Genomic DNA, 18,968 nt, shown 5'->3' with positions numbered 1-18,968 from the left:
CTTGCTAGTCCTACAACATATTAATAGATACTAAGGATAGTGGGCAGCGAGGGTTACAGAGGTGCAACTTCATGAGGCCTCCAATTCAAGGCCGGCAGGTAGGCCCCGTGTATTAGAACGTGGTTGCATTCATGTTACTGGTGGTTTACTTAGCTCTTAAGCCCTGGAAACAAGTGAGGTAATGAAGCTGCAGACCGCACAGCCTGTGGGGTCAGCAGTTTTGTTCCAAGAACACAATCAGAGATATGCGTCGTCTGATTGAGCCTTTTGTTTGTTTTTTGCTGAACGCTCATGTCAGGACAAAACCATAAGCAGTGTCAGCTCAAAGCCCTCCCCGGTCCCCCGCAGACCCCACCACACTTCTAACGTGCTTTTGTATACAAAATGGACTCAGGTCATTTCCTCTCATTCTGTTTAGTCTCCTCCTCTGAAAACGTGAAGAAGAAAAAAAAAAGTTTGGTGCAAGCAGATTTATGGGGTATAAATTAGTGGGGTGGGGGCCTGGTCTGACACCAAGCATCTCTCTCTGTGACTCAATTCCAGCAATACTGTGAGTAATTCTCGTGGTGCTCTTCTTATTCCTGGCAGGTGTATAGATATAATCTGTTTTAGGACGTTCGGGGAAGTATGGATTGTACTGGAATTGTATATTAGTGAATAGGGGTGTGGTGAACTTTATAAATTGTTAAACAAGTATGCAAGGTAATGGTGATGCTAGAAAATGATGTGGAAATAGTAATGGTGTGTGTGTGTGTGTGTGTGTCTACACACACATTTGAAATTGATTCTATAGATTTAATTAGGAGCTTTTGGTGGCTTAGATTGTAAGCTCTTCGGGGCGGGGATTTCCTTTCCTATTGTCTGATTTTGCTGCACTTATTGTATAATTATAATTCCCTGTACTGTATTCTTTGTGAAGCGCCGAGTACACTTTTGGCGCTATATAAATAAAGACATACAATACAATACGTAGTGGATTAAACCTGTGGACTCAGCCACTATTCTTTCCTCACTGGTGGGTAAAGGTATTGTGGTCCATCTTATATCTCTCTATGCCACCCATGTTTTTAGTGATAACAAAAAAAAGTGTAAAAAAAAAGGCACTCCTAAAAGTGATGGTGCACGAAGTGCAATACTAAAATGATTGACAAGTAGACAACTATAAGAAATAACTTAATCACATTAAATAGTGCCAACAATAAATGATTCAGAATTTAAAACGTGTGCACACGTGCATAAGTGAATATAAATTTTAAGGCAGCTCAAAAAACCCTGTATAAGGAACCGTTCTGATGGTTCTTCAGTAGCAGTGAAGTCTTCAGTGAAGGGAGCGCAGGTGCACAATGAAAAGAGAACCAATACACATATAGGTCCTACATATTGCAGTGTATTTTTTCGCTTGTCATTGTGGGCCTGCGCTCCCCTTCACTGTCGGACATGTTATTATACATAGTTATTTATGGGAGAATACACTACTGAACTCACATCTAGAGATGTGAGAATGTCTTCAAATTGGTTCACGATGGGTCGTAACTAGTAATATTATTATTCATTTTCCGGTGTGTTGAAAAAGTATCTAAAACGTGTTATATTGTTGTAAACATGTATTTGTGCAGTAATGTTTTAGCTAGATTAGTATAGTGATATACTGTACTGCTACTGATACCTCCTGTTAAGGAGTAATGTGTTAAAACTGCAATATATCGAGGAATAGTAACTTTTGTTATTATTGGAACTGGTTGCACAGAGGTAGAACGTAAGATCTATTAGTAACTTGTGGTAGCACATGGAGATATAGCAGTGCTGTCATTTTACCAATATTTACATAATATATTAGGCTACACAGGGAAAAGGAAGGCTAAAAATAAGTCATAACATCAACGAATTTAATCTACTCATCTATATTGAAATGCAGGGATAGTACTGTAACTGTTGATGAGAAAGTTATCCATCCATTGATTATTACGAAGCACTGTAATACTCCCTGCATACCCTTTGTAAATTAATGTACTGCCTGTTTAAGGTTGATTATATGGGCTATTTCAGTTTTATTTGAAGGATATTATATAGCTGATAAATGCAATATACCAGCATTCACTGTGTAAAACTTTTTGTACAGTGGATTATGGAAATCGTGTTTATCCTTCCATTAAAAATATGTAGCCATTAGTTTTATTTATTTCCATATCAAAAAGGTCAAATTGAATTGACAGTTTAATGTATATTGCTATACTTGGGATGGCTGTTAAAGTCATGATTTTCTTGACAATATTTTGATATACTGTACTTGTAATCCCTAGGACAATGCCTATAATTATGATGTAGTCAGTAGAAATAATGTGCATTCTCTCTTCTCAATTGCACTGCATAATGAGCAGTGTTACTGTGTACTATTAGCTTAGCAAGTACACTGGTAACTCCATGATAAATGTAATGTAAATAAATAGTAAAAATGTAAAATAAAAGTAAAAAGTAAAAATAAATTGTAAATAGGACATAAGTATCTGCATTCGCATGTCCTACGAAAATTCATGATATCTGTTCAAATATAATGGACTGGCTGACACAGCTGAACTGTCTTTTTGATGTTTTTTGTCTTAAGTGTCTTAAAAGTGATACTTAATGATTCTAGCATACACAAAAGGCTTGTTAACATGTTTAATGCAGTCACTAAAAGGGTTAAAGTTCTTATTATTCATGGGGATAGAGAGAAGAAAATCAGATCTAAAAATGAACTGGATATTGGGTAATATTTGCCTCAGAAACAATAGTGATATTGGTTGAAACTACTAGAATTTGTGCTGATATATTGTTGAAGGATGAGACAGAAAGGTTCTTGCAGGGCATTGTGTAGGAGACGGTGCTTGTGCATGAAAAGCTGTCCCTGCAGTGAGTACATTTAAAACGTAACAAGATGTTCTGTTCCAGTGTTCGAGGATGTCGCACAGTGGAGCGCAGGGCAGCATTGGCAGCCACTCAGCTCTGGGTCTGCAAAACTACAAGGTATGCATGTCTGAATTACAAGTAAAGAGGAAATAAAGGTTTACATTTCCTACCTTGTGGACTTATTCTCCCCTATCCCTCTGCCTCAGGTGGTAGAACTCATCAATTCAATTACTACAATTTCTATCTTATATACACGCATAGTCCTAACTGTGTACACAGGGAGAAGGGAATCCCTCCCTGCAGAAACCATACATATAACATTTGCCTCTCTACGGACAATACTTGGCAGCCATGGGACGTGTGAGAGATGTCCCTTGAGGATTTCCACACAACAGAAACGTTTCTACAGATTTGCACTTGACCCAACCAACTGCCAGGTCATGGAAAATATCTCATTATATATTATTTTGCCTTGTGCAAATTCAGTCACTTTTGACAAATGACATAAAAGGTTTATTACAACTGACACCAAATAAGTTATGGTGAGTAAAAAAAAGGGAAAAAACCCCTACCATACCGTAAATAAAAATACTACTTGTGAGCACATTCGCATGTCTCAGAGAGATCTGCAACCCTGTTTTTCCCCATTATCTCTTAGCATACAGTGCTTCCACTGCAGCCCGGGATTCTGGGTAATGAGATGCAAATGAGCACACCGTGTGTCACCTTTTGCTTCGTGTCCATATTACAACTGGAAAAAGACTCTTGAGCTGTCAGTTATATAACCGCACATTCATCCTACAGTTGATCTGCTACGAGTATGAGAACTTCCAAGGCCGCAAGTTAGAGTTTGGTGCTGAGTGCCGTAACCTGTGTGACCGTGGCTTTGAGCAGGTGAAGTCCATCCGAGTGGATTCTGGACCGTAAGTTTTCAGTTTTATATACAGGCAGTCCTCGGTTATCCAGCGGAATCCGTTCTGGAAGTAGCGTTGGATAGTGAAACCTTTGTAAAGTGAGTCCCATGTTAATCAGTGGCGGTGAGTGTTGGATAATGCATTCAGGCGTCGAAAAACGGCCCATAGGGTGGCATTGTAAAGCGTTGGATATGCCATTCGTTGTAAAGTGAAACGTTGGATAACGAGGACTACCTGTAATCTAGAAAACCAGGGTATTGTTTTAGACACTGTCTACCTTCCAGGGTTATTTATCAAAGTGGTGGATGCAAAACGGGGGCAAATTTTTTTCAGATTTATTAAATGAAATACTACCCCATTTGAATCCAATGGGATTTTCCAGTTTAATACATCTGAACCAATTAGTATTTTTTGCCCCACTGTTGCAGCCAGGAGACTTTGATAAATTAACCCCCTTATACTTCTAGGTGGGAAAATATAAATGGACCACATCTGCCTCATCTGCAGATTGGCCCTCGGTCAACTAAGTTCCATCCCTGAGCATTCTGGATTTGTTGTCTTGACATTCTCAATACAGAAAGGCAGTGCTACAACAACCAGAATGTCTCAGCAAAACCAAGACCAGACCCCAGCCGCTGGTTATCAAGAACAAGCCTGTCTCCTCGTTGCTGCTTCCCAGCTCACATTGTGTTCTACGTGTCTGCTTTTTTCACAGCTGGGTGGCATATGAGCAGAAAGATTTCTGCGGCGAGATGTTCATTCTGGAGAAAGGAGAGTACCCTCGCTGGGACTCCTGGTCTAATTGCTTCCGTGCTGACAGAATCATGTCTTTGCGACCAGTCCGTATGGTAAGGAGCTGGCAGGAATATTGCATGATATACACAAAAAAAATTACCTTCTGTATTGCACACTGGCACTTGAATCACTGTAGAAACCTTCTATATATTGGTTTGGTTATGACTGGCGGTTGTGTCCCATCTGATCTCCCCCTACACGATCTGGTATTGCGGGGTAGTGACAGGTTTCGGATCACATCTCCATACCATTGCGTTCTTTTTTGCTTCCTTTTATAAATCTGATGCCGTTTTTAAAACCCCTTGTTATGTTTACCAGTTCATCAGCCTGAAGAGTTGGTCAAAAAAAAAGACTCAAACACAGGTCCTCATTGCCTCTGTGGCAAGAATTGATTGGTACTGTATAGCTTTGCTGTGTACAGCCCATTATACACTTGCTATACGACACTGTAAGAGCAAAGACTTATTAATATGAGATGTTCAGCCCAACTATTCGTTTTATGGAAAAACAGGGGCTAATGTTTGCTTGTTCTCCATTGTTGAATGAAAGGATACACAAGATTACAAGATCTTCCTGTACGAATGCGCTAACTTTGAGGGGAGGAAGATGGAAGTCTGTGATGAAGACATTCCCAGCCTGTGGTCCTATGGATTCCAGAATAGGGTGGCAAGTGTCCAAGTCTCTGGAGGAACGTAAGTTTTGGGGCGTTTCAGACAGCTGAATTCCCCTGCAACAGCCTCGGGAAACTCCATTCTTTTTTCAGTTTGTACATCGCCTTTCCCTGTATTTTAGTTTAAGCGCTCATGTAGAATATCAGCCCAAGACTATAGCTGCCAAACCACTGTATAGACATATCACAGTCATATTGAACAGTAAATACTAACACTACTGTGTATTGCTACTTGTTTCAGCAGCTCCAATGAAACTTACATAACTAAAAGAAATGTAGTAACTAGACCCCCAAATATGTGTTTATGGAAGAATTGTTATTTGCATATAAATGGAGATTTAGTAAGTACAGCTCCCACAGATTGTATGTATAGGTTGCACGCTGCTCATGTAGTTGGAATCTTCAGTAATGGAGTCTATTGACTCTTATCTCTTTCCCCCAGATGGGTAGGGTACCAATATCCTGGCTACAGAGGGTATCAGTACCTGATGGAGTATGGACCATACAAGCACTGGAACAACTGGGGTGCCAACCAGCCGCAGATTCAGTCCATGCGCCGTGTGAAGGACATGCAGTGGTACAAGAGAGGAAACTTTGAGGTTGTGAACTAGAAGGGCACAGAGGATAAGACACAGAACCTGACTGGCAAAACAAAGGGACTTGTTTCTTTTTTTTTTTTTTTTTTTTTTTTAACCATTCTCAGCTTATTGGTGTGGAAGAGGGATGCAAAATACTTATTTTTACCTTTCATCCCTGAGGTTTATTTATTGATCCTTTTTATCATTGCAAGAGTTTAGTTGCCATCAGATAATCGCTTGATGAGAAAATCTTCAGCCTCGCGAGTTCATTTCCATAAGTCATTATTTTCATCCAGCGGTTACAAGTTGACAAATGTATACTTTACTGCCCCTTCCATTTTGTATAATGGATTATCTCAGGCACACTCTGCTGTATTGTCATACCGGTATGTAGAGGCTCACAGAAGCATTGCTCTGTCTGTAATGGAAAGGTGGAAATGTTGAGCATGTCACCTTTTGCCTGTATTGGACATTTGCTTGCCCTGGCTTCTCGACGGGAGATCATTTGCTAGAAACTAAACTCATGCAGAGTAAAATAAAAATCTGAAAGCTCTTTTAACCTACGGCTTTAGCATGGTTCTCAGGGGTAAAAATAGCATTGTCATTAGCTCCAGCTTTCATGGACAGATTTGGTCAGGGCAGTTTTGTAAAATCTGGATGACAGGCTAAGAAGCTGATGTCTGTAGCCCTATTAAAATTGGAGCATTAACCTGCTTGGGTTAAACTTGCCATCCAGATTTTTTTTTAAAAGTGTCTGGGTGGGCCTGAGCAGGAGTATTTGGAGCCAAATGGCAAACCAGAATAAAGAATCAAGAACACTTTTATATAAGCAAGAAAGTATAAAGGAGTTTGGAGACTCAAGAGATAGAGGAGAGAGTCTAGAGGGTGCATCAAATTGAGGCTGCAATGGGGCAGGTTGAGCCAAATATGTTTCTAATATCCCCCTTAAACCATTCTGGGAGACGTGGTCAGTTTGTCTTGTTGAGAAAAGAGGATTTAAGAACACAGCTAGTTCAGTCAGTCCTGGAAGAATTTGGTAGCCTCAGTATACAGTCAAGAGATGAATAAAAGGTTATGATCTAGCAAGTGTCCATGGTTCATGGGTATTGGGACTGAATGGCTATTAAACAACAGTTTGCACTGCTAAAACTAGTCTAAATGTCCATCAAGTATCCATGTACAGATCCCTCACTTAGCTTTGTACACCTATGTCCTGAAGTCATCGAGTGCCCTTCATTTGTTCTCTTTCTAGCACTGATCTGTTCAGCTATGTCCCACTCTAACACAAAGACCATCTACTGACCCCCATGAAGTAAGCTTAGTTCCAACACATTACTTCAGGTTGCCTCTCTCCTACCTTGTGAATTAAATATGATTTGGAACCTCCATGCTATATTATACAAAATTATAGTACTATAATATACAATATTATAGTATTAATATTCTACATTGGTTACATATACACTGCTTTAACCTTGTGTGCTCTGGAATAGTTTGAACTAATCTTAACCTCTGCTAGACCTCTGGAGTTTCCTGCAGCAGTGGGCACTGTCCCTGGTAGTTTGGTTGTGTCCAGCAGTGATGGGAAGAGGAAGCCTAGTTATGAGGTTGTCAGTGCCATATGTGGTGCCAGCGCCCAAGACTTCTGTTAAGGGGTGGGGGAAGTGACACAATGCATTGTTGGCCACATCTTTTCTGTAGCGGTAACACAAGCCAAGACAATCTGGGAAAATATGACCTTAGCAATTTAGCTGCACACGGCTTCTTTACTCTTTCATTGCTAAAATAAGGCAGGGAAGGGATGCAAATCTGAAAGCAGACCTGCTAGGTACATGCTATATTAGCTAAGTCACATTGCCCTGGCTGTATACCGTGTACTGTATTCTACTATATACTAGGTAACACTGGCTATGCTCCAAAGATTATAATTTATAATAACAATTAAAAAAAAATCCCTCTCTCTAATAAATAAGTCAAGCGTTTTGTATTAGAGGATGGGTACATCTTTTTTTTGGTCAGTGTCCTCTTTCTCAGGGAGAAACAAGTCTTTTTTTCTATCACACACAAACCTCAGCGAATGAATGCACAGCATGGAACTGTTCTCTGTTCCTTTCCACGCACTGTCCATCCAACCGCAGCTCTGCCGATCCATCAATACGTGTGTCAGACTCTTTGCAGAAAAAAATAAAAAACAAATGTCATTAAAGGTAATGCCTGTTATGTTTTATTTACCTTGTTTATAATCAGTCTGTTATTCAGGTTCACCCCTTCACTGACAGAGGGGCCTGCACACCTAGCTCAGTAAGGGCAATAAAGCAGCTTTGGAGATTCAACCATCATTTTAAAAGACTGTATTTTCTTCTATTCCATATCTTTTGTTTGTGTGTTGGGGAATATATAGTTGTGTACATTTTTAACTCTTAAAGGTTGGTATTATAATTAAAACTCTAAGGGGCCTATGCAGAGAGCAGCGAATTTTAAAATTGGCGAGTTTAATAAAAAGTAGCTTTTTTGGAGAGTTTTATTCTCCATATGCAGAAATGTGCGAATTCTGCTATGTTTAACATGAATGCGTGTGGCGAGTTTAAATTGGCGAGATGCGCGCTGCAGAAATGTGTTAAAAAAAATCGCGCCTTTTTTTTCCTTTGCTATGGCCGCGAGCGGCAGCTTCTTGCCAACTTTTCCTGGCGAGGCAAAAAGGAGACAATCGCGCCATTTTATTGGCGCGAACAGCCGCTAGATGCCGTTCGCGCCTCTCTGCATAAGGATATTTTTAAAACTGGCGAGATGGAGGTTCTCGCCAGCCGCGAGGCGAGTTTTAGAAATAGAAAAAAAAATTGGCGCGTTTTTCGTAACTCGCCGTTTTCTGCGCGATTTTCTCCAAAAAATGGCGAGTTTTGAAATAGCGCTGCTCTCTGCATAGGCCCCAAAGTAACTATTTTCTAATTGCTTGTTGTGTCCGCTCAGCAATAAATGTGGATCCCCCCAAAAATACCGAAATTTTTTTTTTTATAATAATAGCAGTTTAAAAAGACAAAAAATATATATATACAGGGTCCCTGGAGCGGAGTCTCATTATTTCAGCACCGTGGGTGGGACTCCTTGGTTCCGGAGATACATACCGGAGAAGGTAGTGCAGGCACTAACGTGTATTTAAAGCTCCCAGCGTCACACGGGCCAATACAAAGCTGCAACAGATGACTTTGCAGCTGCCTAATGACACAGGATATTTAAACCTCCATTTTGTTTCCCCTAGAGGAGAAGGTACCAGAATACCCTGCTTCTTAACCAGCAGTCACTCCCATGACACATGGGTGGGGGGTGGGGGGGCAGTGGGATTGTAAATCAAGGGGGGGTGGAAAGGCCTGTCTGGCTTCTCCAGCAGGAGAAGGGATCTGGCCGTCCAACCGATTCCAGAAGTCACAACTTGCTTGTGGTCTGCCCCAACTTCTAGGTTTGGATGGCCGAGCCACCTTAGCTGCCGGGCTTGGGACCCAGCACTCCAACATTTATGGCAGCCTGGTGTAAATCTCTGTGGTGGGTGACCCTGAGACAAATTCCAAAACCATGCCCCCAGTGTCATAACTCAGCCCCCTTGTATAAATAACCTGTCTTATAATGTCATAATCCCGCCAGTATAGTAATAACCTTGCCCCTCATGACATAACTCCAACCCTGATACCATAACCACGTCCACTCACTTCCCAAATCCCGCCCCTGGCAGATATTAGATTCACTGCTCCAGGGGGGAGATGGGTCTCCTATGTAAGCCCCTTTCTCAAGCTCAGGAGTGGGCAACCCTTGACAGCTCTGATCAAATTCCCTCTTCATTAAGGTTCATCTTCATGTGCAGCAGGTGGGTGCAGCACATAGCAGGTCCCCCTAGCAATGCAATAATTAAGAAAGTTACTCTTTGAGCACTCCATCAGTACCTAGGAAGCACCAAATCCTTGCAGCTCCTGGAAGGTAACAAGGAAGGTGCAATTTCTCAAAGAGCCAACACTTCTCTTGCACAGGAGCTTAAGTTATAAAATAGCAGAATAGACAGCAAAAATCACGCTAGTCCTGACTATAAACTTTGTGTGGGGGCTTCAAAAAATATATATTGGATGTTTAAATTGATGTTGATTGGAAGGCTTATGTAGCACTGTTTTTATTCTAATACTTTTAGAATTAGCCTCTCATCTAATATATGCTTCTAAAGCATTTAATAACCACGGCAACACGGGATCAAATTGTGCCGCGGGTCACGTGATGTCATCATTTCACGCCGGAGACAAGGTAAGGAGGGGGGGGGGAGTGCAGACAGGGGGCGCAGCCTGAAAAGTTTGCGCACCCCTGTGATGGTGCATGGTAGGGAATTCCAGTGAGAGGGCGCAGCCCGGGAGAAGTCTTATAGGTGGCAGTGAGAGGAGGTAATAAGGGGGGAGAGGCAGAGGTCATGGGCAGAACAGAAGGGGTGTTTAGAAGAGTATTTTGAGATAAGGGCTGAGAAGTAAGCGTTGTTGAAGGCTTTGAGAGTCAGAGCTAGTATTTTTTATTTCATTGTAGAGGATATAGGAAGCCATCGCAGGGATTTGCATAGTAAAGCAGCAGATGTGGAGCGGTGAGGCAGGTAGGCGAGTCTGACAGCTGAATTGTGTGTAACGGGTATTCCTTATGAATACCGCCGCTACTACCTGCTGTGCAACCTGTGTGGCTCTCAGGAGCCTAAGCCTCCGCTTGGGGAACCTGGGGTACATACATATCATACATCTCTAGGTGCAACGCCTCCACCTGGGAGGGATCCCAACGGAGTGGGAGGAGGCCCTCACAGGAAACAACCACACAACACGAGCGAATATAAAACAGGACTGGCTTTACTGCATGGAAACACATATATCACTCAATAACATCATAACATCATCATGCGCCACGGCGGGCGCTAACCACACTGGGTGTCACGGCGGACACTAACCACACTAGGCGTCACGGCGGACGCTACCACCTCTAGGCGTCACGGCGGACGCTACCACCCACAATGTGACCCCACCCTGTGTCCAGTAACCCCCACCCAAATGTCTCGTACTCCCAGAGTCAAATACCACTGTGCATATGTGTGTGTGACTGCGCAGCCACTATGTTTGGTGATAGGCCTGGTTGGTGCACGTGAGTTGCAGGTTACCTGCCCGGGCTCCAGCCACGGGTACCGCGATATCAATCCGCACGATCCGACGTTGTCCTCCACACCGCGCGGGTTGAAAGTCCAGCGCGAACAATGTCTCTCCTAGTCTTAGGGTCTTGGGTGGTGTTCTGAGCCCAGAACCCACCTCGCAGGGCCGCACGGCTTCCGCTCTGTGTCCCTGACTACTTGACCAAATAAGGGGGCAGTGTCCCTATCTAGGGCCTGTCCCTAAGCTCCACAAGCTATTAGATGACTCAGGACCTAACTGGGACCTTGGGGGCTGCTGGCCTATGCAGAGGGTCACTGACCCCTGCATCCACCTCTTACCCCTAGCTGGTCCGGATCCTGAGTGCCTGCGTAGCTGCAAAACCCCGGGAAATGTATCTAACTGGGAGCAGGGGAATCCGGCCTTCTGATTGGCTCCCTGGCGTCAGGTGTCTCTGCCCCAAAGCACCCTGGGGGCTGGCAGTCTATTCTCGCGCATGCGCGAGCTGTCTGAGCCTCCCGCGCTGTGCACTGCCATTGCGCATGCGCAACAGCCCTGTGTATGCGGCGCCCTGCTTCCCGAGCCGCCGGGCCGGTGGCAACGCGATCGCGGCCTTAGCGACGGCCCGATCGCGTCCCCGGCAACCGGCCTGCTCGCCGCTCGCGTCCCTAGCTACCAGGGATCACTATGCTTCCGCTCCAGCCCGATCCACACGCGCGCTCGCAACTGGGAAGGAGGGGGTGAGTGCGCGAGGGGGGGGGAACCTGACTACACGCGAGGGGGACATGGCTACATCCTCCCCCTGGTGAAAATTCCAACGTCCTCGCTTGGACCACATAACTTCCCACCAATGTACAAAAATGATATAATAAAAATGCAGTAAACATATAACTTAGCACAGGTAACTCTAAACGAGATTGCATAATTCGTTGAGCATCACAATCACAGACTGTATCTTACTACGAGAACACTGCTGAGCCTCATAATGGGGTGCCCCCATTTGATCGTAAGTAACCCTAGTTGGCGGGTACCTAACTCGTTGACTCCGTCGGAGTTGTTCTTCGGCAACTCCCTCGGGGGAGTAAAAAGCATAGTCCTGAGGCCTAGCCTCTTCCCTTGAGGGGAGAAATGTCTCTGAGGGTACAAAACACGGGCTCTGTGGATCCAAAGGCTGGCCTGTTGGTGCCACCTTAGTAGGCATTGGCCTACGGGGCCCTTTACCCGTAGCTCCTTCGGGAGATGCCCCTTCTGCGGGGTGGTCCCTTTGAGAGGGTCCCTCCATAGGGTCTTCCGGAGTTTCAGAGTGAGTCTCGTTAGTTACAGTCTCTTGACCCACTTCTGATAGATCGAACTCACCGTTGAGCGGTGTGGCATGTAGTTCCTCTTCTTCATCTCCCACTTGGGGGATGGGGAGAAGGTGATTACGATGCCAAACCTTTACCCGACCATCGGTGTCTCTGATGCGATAAACCGGGAGGCCAGGCATCTGTGACTCCACCTCATATACGCCATCTCTCCACCGGTCCGCCAGTTTATGTTTTCCGGGGATTCCCAAATTACGAAGTAACACTGCATCCCCAGGACGTAACTCTCGATACTTGACTTTATTGTCATAACGTCTCTTGTTACCAGCATTCAGTTTGGCTGTAGACTTCTCAGCCTGTTGGTACGCTTGTTGCAGACTGTCTTTTAGCCTTTGCACGTACTTAAAATGAGTGTTATTGAATATCCCATCCGTTGATACTCGGAGACGCACATCTACTGGAAGTCTGGCCTCCCGCCCAAACATGAGGAAGTACGGGGAGAACCCCGTGGACTCATGGCGAGTACAGTTATACGCGTGTACCAAAGTCTCCACATGACGACTCCATTCTGTTTTCTGTATTCCCTTCAGGGTTCCAAGCATGTCCAACAGGGTCCTGTTGAATCGTTCAGGTAAAGCATCTCCTTCAGGGTGGTACGGCGTCGTCCGGGATTTGGCGATGTTCAGCATTTTAAGTAATTCTCGGATCAGAGTACTCTCAAAATCTCGCCCTTGGTCGGAGTGAAGTCGGTTTGGAAGACCGTAGTGAACGAAGAACTTTTCCCATAGAACTTTCGCGACCGTGATAGCCTTCTGGTCTTTTGTGGGGAAGGCCTGTGCATAGCGGGTGTAATGGTCCGTGATGACCAGCACATTACCGATTCCTCGACTATCAGGTTCGATACACAGGAAGTCCATACACACCAGGTCCATTGGACCAGAACTCTTTAGATGGGCCATGGGAGCTGCTCGGGTAGGCAACGTCTTGCGTTGAACGCACCGGGAACAACGGCGGCAGTGTTGTTCCACCGCTTCCCGCATCTTGGGCCAGAAAAACCGGTCTCGGACTAGCCCAAAAGTCTTCTCTACCCCGAGATGCCCGTGGTCATCGTGTAGAGACTTCAACACCATATATCTCAAGTTTTGGGGTAGAACTAGTTGTCGCCTATCAGGGTGGTTATGATATGGAACTACCCTATAGAGCAAACAATTATCTATCTCGAACTTGTCCACCTCACGCATGAGTAACGCGACCAGATCTCGGGGAGCACTCTTCAATAGAGCAGGGTTCTTCCGTTGAACGGCTTGTCGAATTATGCTGATCACTGGATCTCTTAATTGATAGTCTACTAAGTCTTTCCATCTTATGACTTTGTCCTGGGTTATGTTCATCCCTGCGGGGCCGCAGTAGGCTGCAGGGATCGCTTGCGACTGGCACCCTAACGAATCAGCAACTCTTAGTTCAGAGAATGCGACCTGATCATTGATGACGGCCGCTATACTACACATTGCACGCATCCCAGGTCCAGGGATCTCTTCCCATTCATCATCATCAGGGGTGGCACTCAATCCTGGTCGTCGTGATAGAGCATCGGCCCCAATGTTCAGAGGCCCTGGCTTGTACTTCAGGGAGAATCGGTAATTACATAGTGTCGCCAACCATCGGTGTCCGGCGGCATCCAATTTGGCGGAAGTATTGATGTACGTGAGGGGATTGTTATCGGTCCTTACCTCAAACGTAACACCATAGAGGTAATCATGAAGTTTCTCCGTGATCGCCCATTTGAGAGCCAGGAACTCTAACTTGTGCACCGGATATTTCTGCTCACTGGGTGTCAGACTGCGGCTGATGTAGGCTACCGGCCGAAGACCCTCGGGGTGTTTCTGATGAAGGACAGCGCCCAGTCCATTGAGACTGGCATCCACATGCAGGACATATGGTTGTTCTGGGTCAGCATATGCAAGCACTGGTGCTTCAGTCAGGCTTTTCTTCAAATTCAGGAAGGCCCGTTCACACTCAGGCGTCCACTTATCACCAAACGGTTGACGGGCCGACGTGGCCTTTCTCCCAGTATCTTCAGGGTATATCTTCAGCAAATTGTTCAGGGGTTTAGCTCGACTAGAGTACCCTTCTACGAACCGACGGTAATACCCACAGAACCCGAGGAAGGATCGCAGTTCCGCGACATTATCGGGACGCGGCCAGTTCACCACCGCTTCTACTTTGGCTGGATCAGTAGCAATCCCCTGGGCAGACACGATGTGTCCCACGTAGGTCACTGAGGTGTGGCAAAACCTACACTTGTCGAGTGATAGCTTCAATCCTTCTTGGCCAAGACGATCTATCACCTTCAGTAGCCTCTCCTCGTGTTCTTCTAAGGTCTTCCCAAAGACAATGATATCGTCCAGGTAAACCAGGCACTCCCGAGGATTCATGTCCCCTATTGTTTTTTTCCATCAACCGCTGGAAGGTAGCAGGGGCTCCGCATATACCTTGGGGCATACGCGTGAACTGGTAGAAGCCCAGGGGACAGACGAAGGCAGTCTTTTCCTGATCCTCTTCACTCATGGGTACCTGGTAGTACCCAGATCGCAAATCGAGCACACTAAACCATTGGCTCCCGTTCAGAGCGTTCAGGATCTCTTCAATACGAGGGAGATTGTATTGGTCAGGTACCGTACGATTATTTAGGGTTCGATAATCGACGCACAATCTTACAGATCCATTCTTCTTCCTTACTACCACTATGGGTGATGCATAAGGACTCCGCGACTCCGTCAGTATTCCAGCGGTCTTCATCTCCTCCAGGACATCCCTTACATCGTCCACATCCCTGGGGGCGATACGACGAGAGCGTTCACGGAACGGAGTGGCGTCATTCAGCCTAATAGTGTGTTGGGCGCTGCGACTGCGGCCCACATCCATCTCGCTGGTAGAAAATGCTGTTTTTCTTTCCTTCAGCTTGGCTGTCAGTCGATCCTTCCACTCGGTCGGCAGGGTCGAATCCCCGAAGTTGAAGTCCAGGTCGACTAACCGCTCACCTACTGCAGCGGCGTTCACCTGGGGCGCGGTTTCCACCGGCTGACGGGATATATACTGCCCAGACTTTCTCCTACATCGATGTCCATTGGAAATGGGGAGATGTTTTGGATATACACATGGGTTCGGAGAGGAACTCGGGTCGTCCACTCTTTTACTTCAGGTATTACCCGATACCCTCTCTGGATCTCTTCCTCAGGATCACTCTCCAGTGAGAACAGATGATCGGTCTCCTCCCGATCCGGATAACAGCACCAGACGGCCATGCGTTTCACTCCCCCTGGTGAAATGGTCGTCAGTCCGCGTTGACGATTGTAGAGGTCCCCGTGACGCTCTAGGGCATATACTCGGTTGCACTCCTCTCTCAGTACAGGATCTAGGCGGGTATCGGCCATTGGCAATTCATTAGTCTCCTTCAAGTAGGCTCTGATGACAGCTCGTACTATATCCGTATTTGTCCCCAGGATGACCGGATACTGACACTGTCCTTGAGGTTTTGGGCACACCATTGCCTCCACACTCATGGGATGTTTCTTGCCGGTATTCAATTGAAGTATCTCCAGTTGAACGCTCACAATCCCATCGATGGGGTAATCTTCGTTGCTCAACCCCCTCACTTTCATATGTTCCGCCGACCGCAGGGGACAATGCTTCAGGTGCTGGTCGTAGAAGTGCCGGTATATTATGGTCACTTGAGACCCGGTGTCCAATAGAGCAGCAGCATAGACTCCCTCTACTACCACACGTACGATGGCCGAAGGGCCCACCTGACAGTAGCCATCTCCCCCTGGAGTTCCTTCGCCTGGGCTCAGGTCAGGAGCGGCTTCGGGAGGCGTGGGGGTAGCCTCGGTGGTTTTGGCTTCTGAGGTCTGCCTCTGACAGATCATAGTCCTGGCCGAGCTTCCTTTACGGAGCGTTTCCTTTTCTTGGGTGTCTCAATTAGGGCACTCTCTAGAGAAATGGCCTTTCTGTCCACAGGTATAGCAGACGACGTCTTTGAGGTCCAGTCGTCTTGGGTAGGTGGGGGAGGATCTCCCCGAAGCCCGCCCTTTCGTTGAGGGCGACTTGGGTGGCGCATCTTCCTCTTTGACAGGGGTCTTGGGCCGACGAGCGGACGCTCCCGGGGTGGCACTGGCCGGAGGATCTTTGGCTTTGGTGCCTGTATGCAGCTTGGTATAGGCCTCATGCCCTTTTACGATTCCCAGAATGTCCATGAAGGTAGGGGGAGGTCCCTCCTTTAGTGAGCACCTGATCATAATCACAATGTGATGCGTGGGGATGGCCCCTCGGAGGAACTGCTTGCGCCGATATTCGTCCATCTCTGAAGATAGGATGAGGCCGCAAGTTCGCAATTTCCACAGGACCAGCTGGATGCGTTGTAGGAAGTCGGACAGGTCTTCCTTCTCCTTCTGTCGGAGAGCGTAATACTTGAACCACAGCTCGCTCTCCTCTTCCTCCTTGCCATAGATCTGGACTAACAAGTCTACCATCTGGTGAGCAGAGAGATCAGGGTCTTGGTCACGCTGTGCACTGACCATGGTGGCCGCTGGGGGTCGTAGACTTTCCAGGATTCTCTGCCGTCTGACCGTTTCAGAGCAGGGCCATTCGTCGATCACCTTGAGGGTGTGCTCCTTCCAAGAATCGATACTCTCTTCGCCTGTGGGGACAGGGACCGTCCCTGAGAACGCCTTCAATTTCCTATAATTTTGGGCTTGAGCGGACGTAGTTATCGCTTCCACTAGCTGTGGGAATGTCACTCCTAACAGGGAGCCGTCATTGTTGGAGCCACTGGCTATCGCTGCTCGCTGCCTGTTAGGGGTTGGGGTAGAACTGTTCACGGACCGGTTAGTAACCGGTGATGTGGCCGGACTGCCGGCCCAACTGGTGGCCCCTTGCCTAGCATCTGAAGAGAAGGTCACTCTGGGTAGGGATATATCTGATCGGATGGTTGTACTGGCGGCCATATCTCTGTCGTCCCAATCCTCATGTCTGGGGAGGGAAGTGATGTGACTGGAAACAGTTCCCGGGTAAATTAGAGGGCATCCGTGCGGCAAAGTCTCTGGTAGATACACTACTCGTGGGCCTCTATCAGGAAGTATAGCTTGTTCAGTGGCTAGCAATAGGGTATTCTCTTGCCGGTCAATGTCATAGTGCTTGCTGATGAGGCGGGCGTCCGCCAGACCAGGTAATGTCCTTACTGCGCTGCAGACAGTAAACATGGAGACATCAGCAGGCACTCCGTCTACGGCGACCACGTGTCGCAGAAGCTCTCCTAGCTTTTCGGCCCAGTCGGCCACTTGTTTGGGCGTGAGCGCAGACATGCTGACTGACAGGGTAACGGTACTACAAAGTGGGGCACCCCAGGACACTCTCAGCAGCGCCTCCAAATGTAACGGGTATTCCTTATGAATACCGCCGCTACTACCTGCTGTGCAACCTGTGTGGCTCTCAGGAGCCTAAGCCTCCGCTTGGGGAACCTGGGGTACATACATATCATACATCTCTAGGTGCAACGCCTCCACCTGGGAGGGATCCCAACGGAGTGGGAGGAGGCCCTCACAGGAAACAACCACACAACACGAGCGAATATAAAACAGGACTGGCTTTACTGCATGGAAACACATATATCACTCAATAACATCATAACATCATCATGCGCCACGGCGGGCGCTAACCACACTGGGTGTCACGGCGGACACTAACCACACTAGGCGTCATGGCGGACGCTACCACCTCTAGGCGTCACGGCGGACGCTACCACCCACAATGTGACCCCACCCTGTGTCCAGTAACCCCCACCCAAATGTCTCGTACTCCCAGAGTCAAATACCACTGTGCATATGTGTGTGTGACTGCGCAGCCACTATGTTTGGTGATAGGCCTGGTTGGTGCACGTGAGTTGCAGGTTACCTGCCCGGGCTCCAGCCACGGGTACCGCGATATCAATCCGCACGATCCGACGTTGTCCTCCACACCGCGCGGGTTGAAAGTCCAGCGCGAACAATGTCTCTCCTAGTCTTAGGGTCTTGGGTGGTGTTCTGAGCCCAGAACCCACCTCGCAGGGCCGCACGGCTTCCGCTCTGTGTCCCTGACTACTTGACCAAATAAGGGGGCAGTGTCCCTATCTAGGGCCTGTCCCTAAGCTCCACAAGCTATTAGATGACTCAGGACCTAACTGGGACCTTGGGGGCTGCTGGCCTATGCAGAGGGTCACTGACCCCTGCATCCACCTCTTACCCCTAGCTGGTCCGGATCCTGAGTGCCCGCGTAGCTGCAAAACCCCGGGAAATGTATCTAACTGGGAGCAGGGGAATCCGGCCTTCTGATTGGCTCCCTGGCGTCAGGTGTCTCTGCCCCAAAGCACCCTGGGGGCTGGCAGTCTATTCTCGCGCATGCGCGAGCTGTCTGAGCCTCCCGCGCTGTGCACTGCCATTGCGCATGCGCAACAGCCCTGTGTATGCGGCGCCCTGCTTCCCGAGCCGCCGGGCCGGTGGCAACGCGATCGCGGCCTTAGCGACGGCCCGATCGCGTCCCCGGCAACCGGCCTGCTCGCCGCTCGCGTCCCTAGCTACCAGGGATCACTATGCTTCCGCTCCAGCCCGATCCACACGCGCGCTCGCAACTGGGAAGGA

At 47.2% G+C, this 18,968-nt stretch overlaps 1 protein-coding gene across 1 annotated transcript; it reads left to right on the top strand.

The window, feature by feature from the left end:
- The first annotated feature begins 422 nt into the window (after nucleotides 1-422).
- On the top strand, nucleotides 423-6,584 carry LOC142491515 (beta-crystallin B1-like). Its single transcript, XM_075594187.1, has 6 exons — nucleotides 423-550; nucleotides 2,929-3,003; nucleotides 3,691-3,809; nucleotides 4,516-4,648; nucleotides 5,145-5,287; nucleotides 5,708-6,584. Exons 2-6 carry the CDS (start codon nucleotides 2,938-2,940, stop codon nucleotides 5,874-5,876), a joined length of 630 nt encoding a protein of 209 aa, XP_075450302.1. The 5' UTR covers nucleotides 423-550; nucleotides 2,929-2,937; the 3' UTR covers nucleotides 5,877-6,584.
- Nucleotides 6,585-18,968: the final 12,384 nt, after the last annotated feature.

The sequence above is a fragment of the Ascaphus truei genome, chromosome 3 (genome assembly GCF_040206685.1).
Source record: "Ascaphus truei isolate aAscTru1 chromosome 3, aAscTru1.hap1, whole genome shotgun sequence".
Taxonomy (NCBI): Eukaryota; Metazoa; Chordata; class Amphibia; order Anura; family Ascaphidae; genus Ascaphus; species Ascaphus truei.
Note: the sequence above shows the minus strand (reverse complement) of the source record. Positions and strands in the feature narration are given on the sequence as shown.

Excerpts from the sequence above, each read along its gene's own strand:
- LOC142491515 (XM_075594187.1), top strand. The coding sequence starts at position 2,938 with ATGTCGCACAGTGGAGCGCAGGGCAGCATTGGCAGCCACTCAGCTCTG. Across the intron at positions 3,004-3,690 it reads TGGGTCTGCAAAACTACAAG|TTGATCTGCTACGAGTATGA; the intron begins GTATGCATGTCT and ends TTCATCCTACAG. Across the intron at positions 5,288-5,707 it reads GTCCAAGTCTCTGGAGGAAC|ATGGGTAGGGTACCAATATC; the intron begins GTAAGTTTTGGG and ends TCTTTCCCCCAG.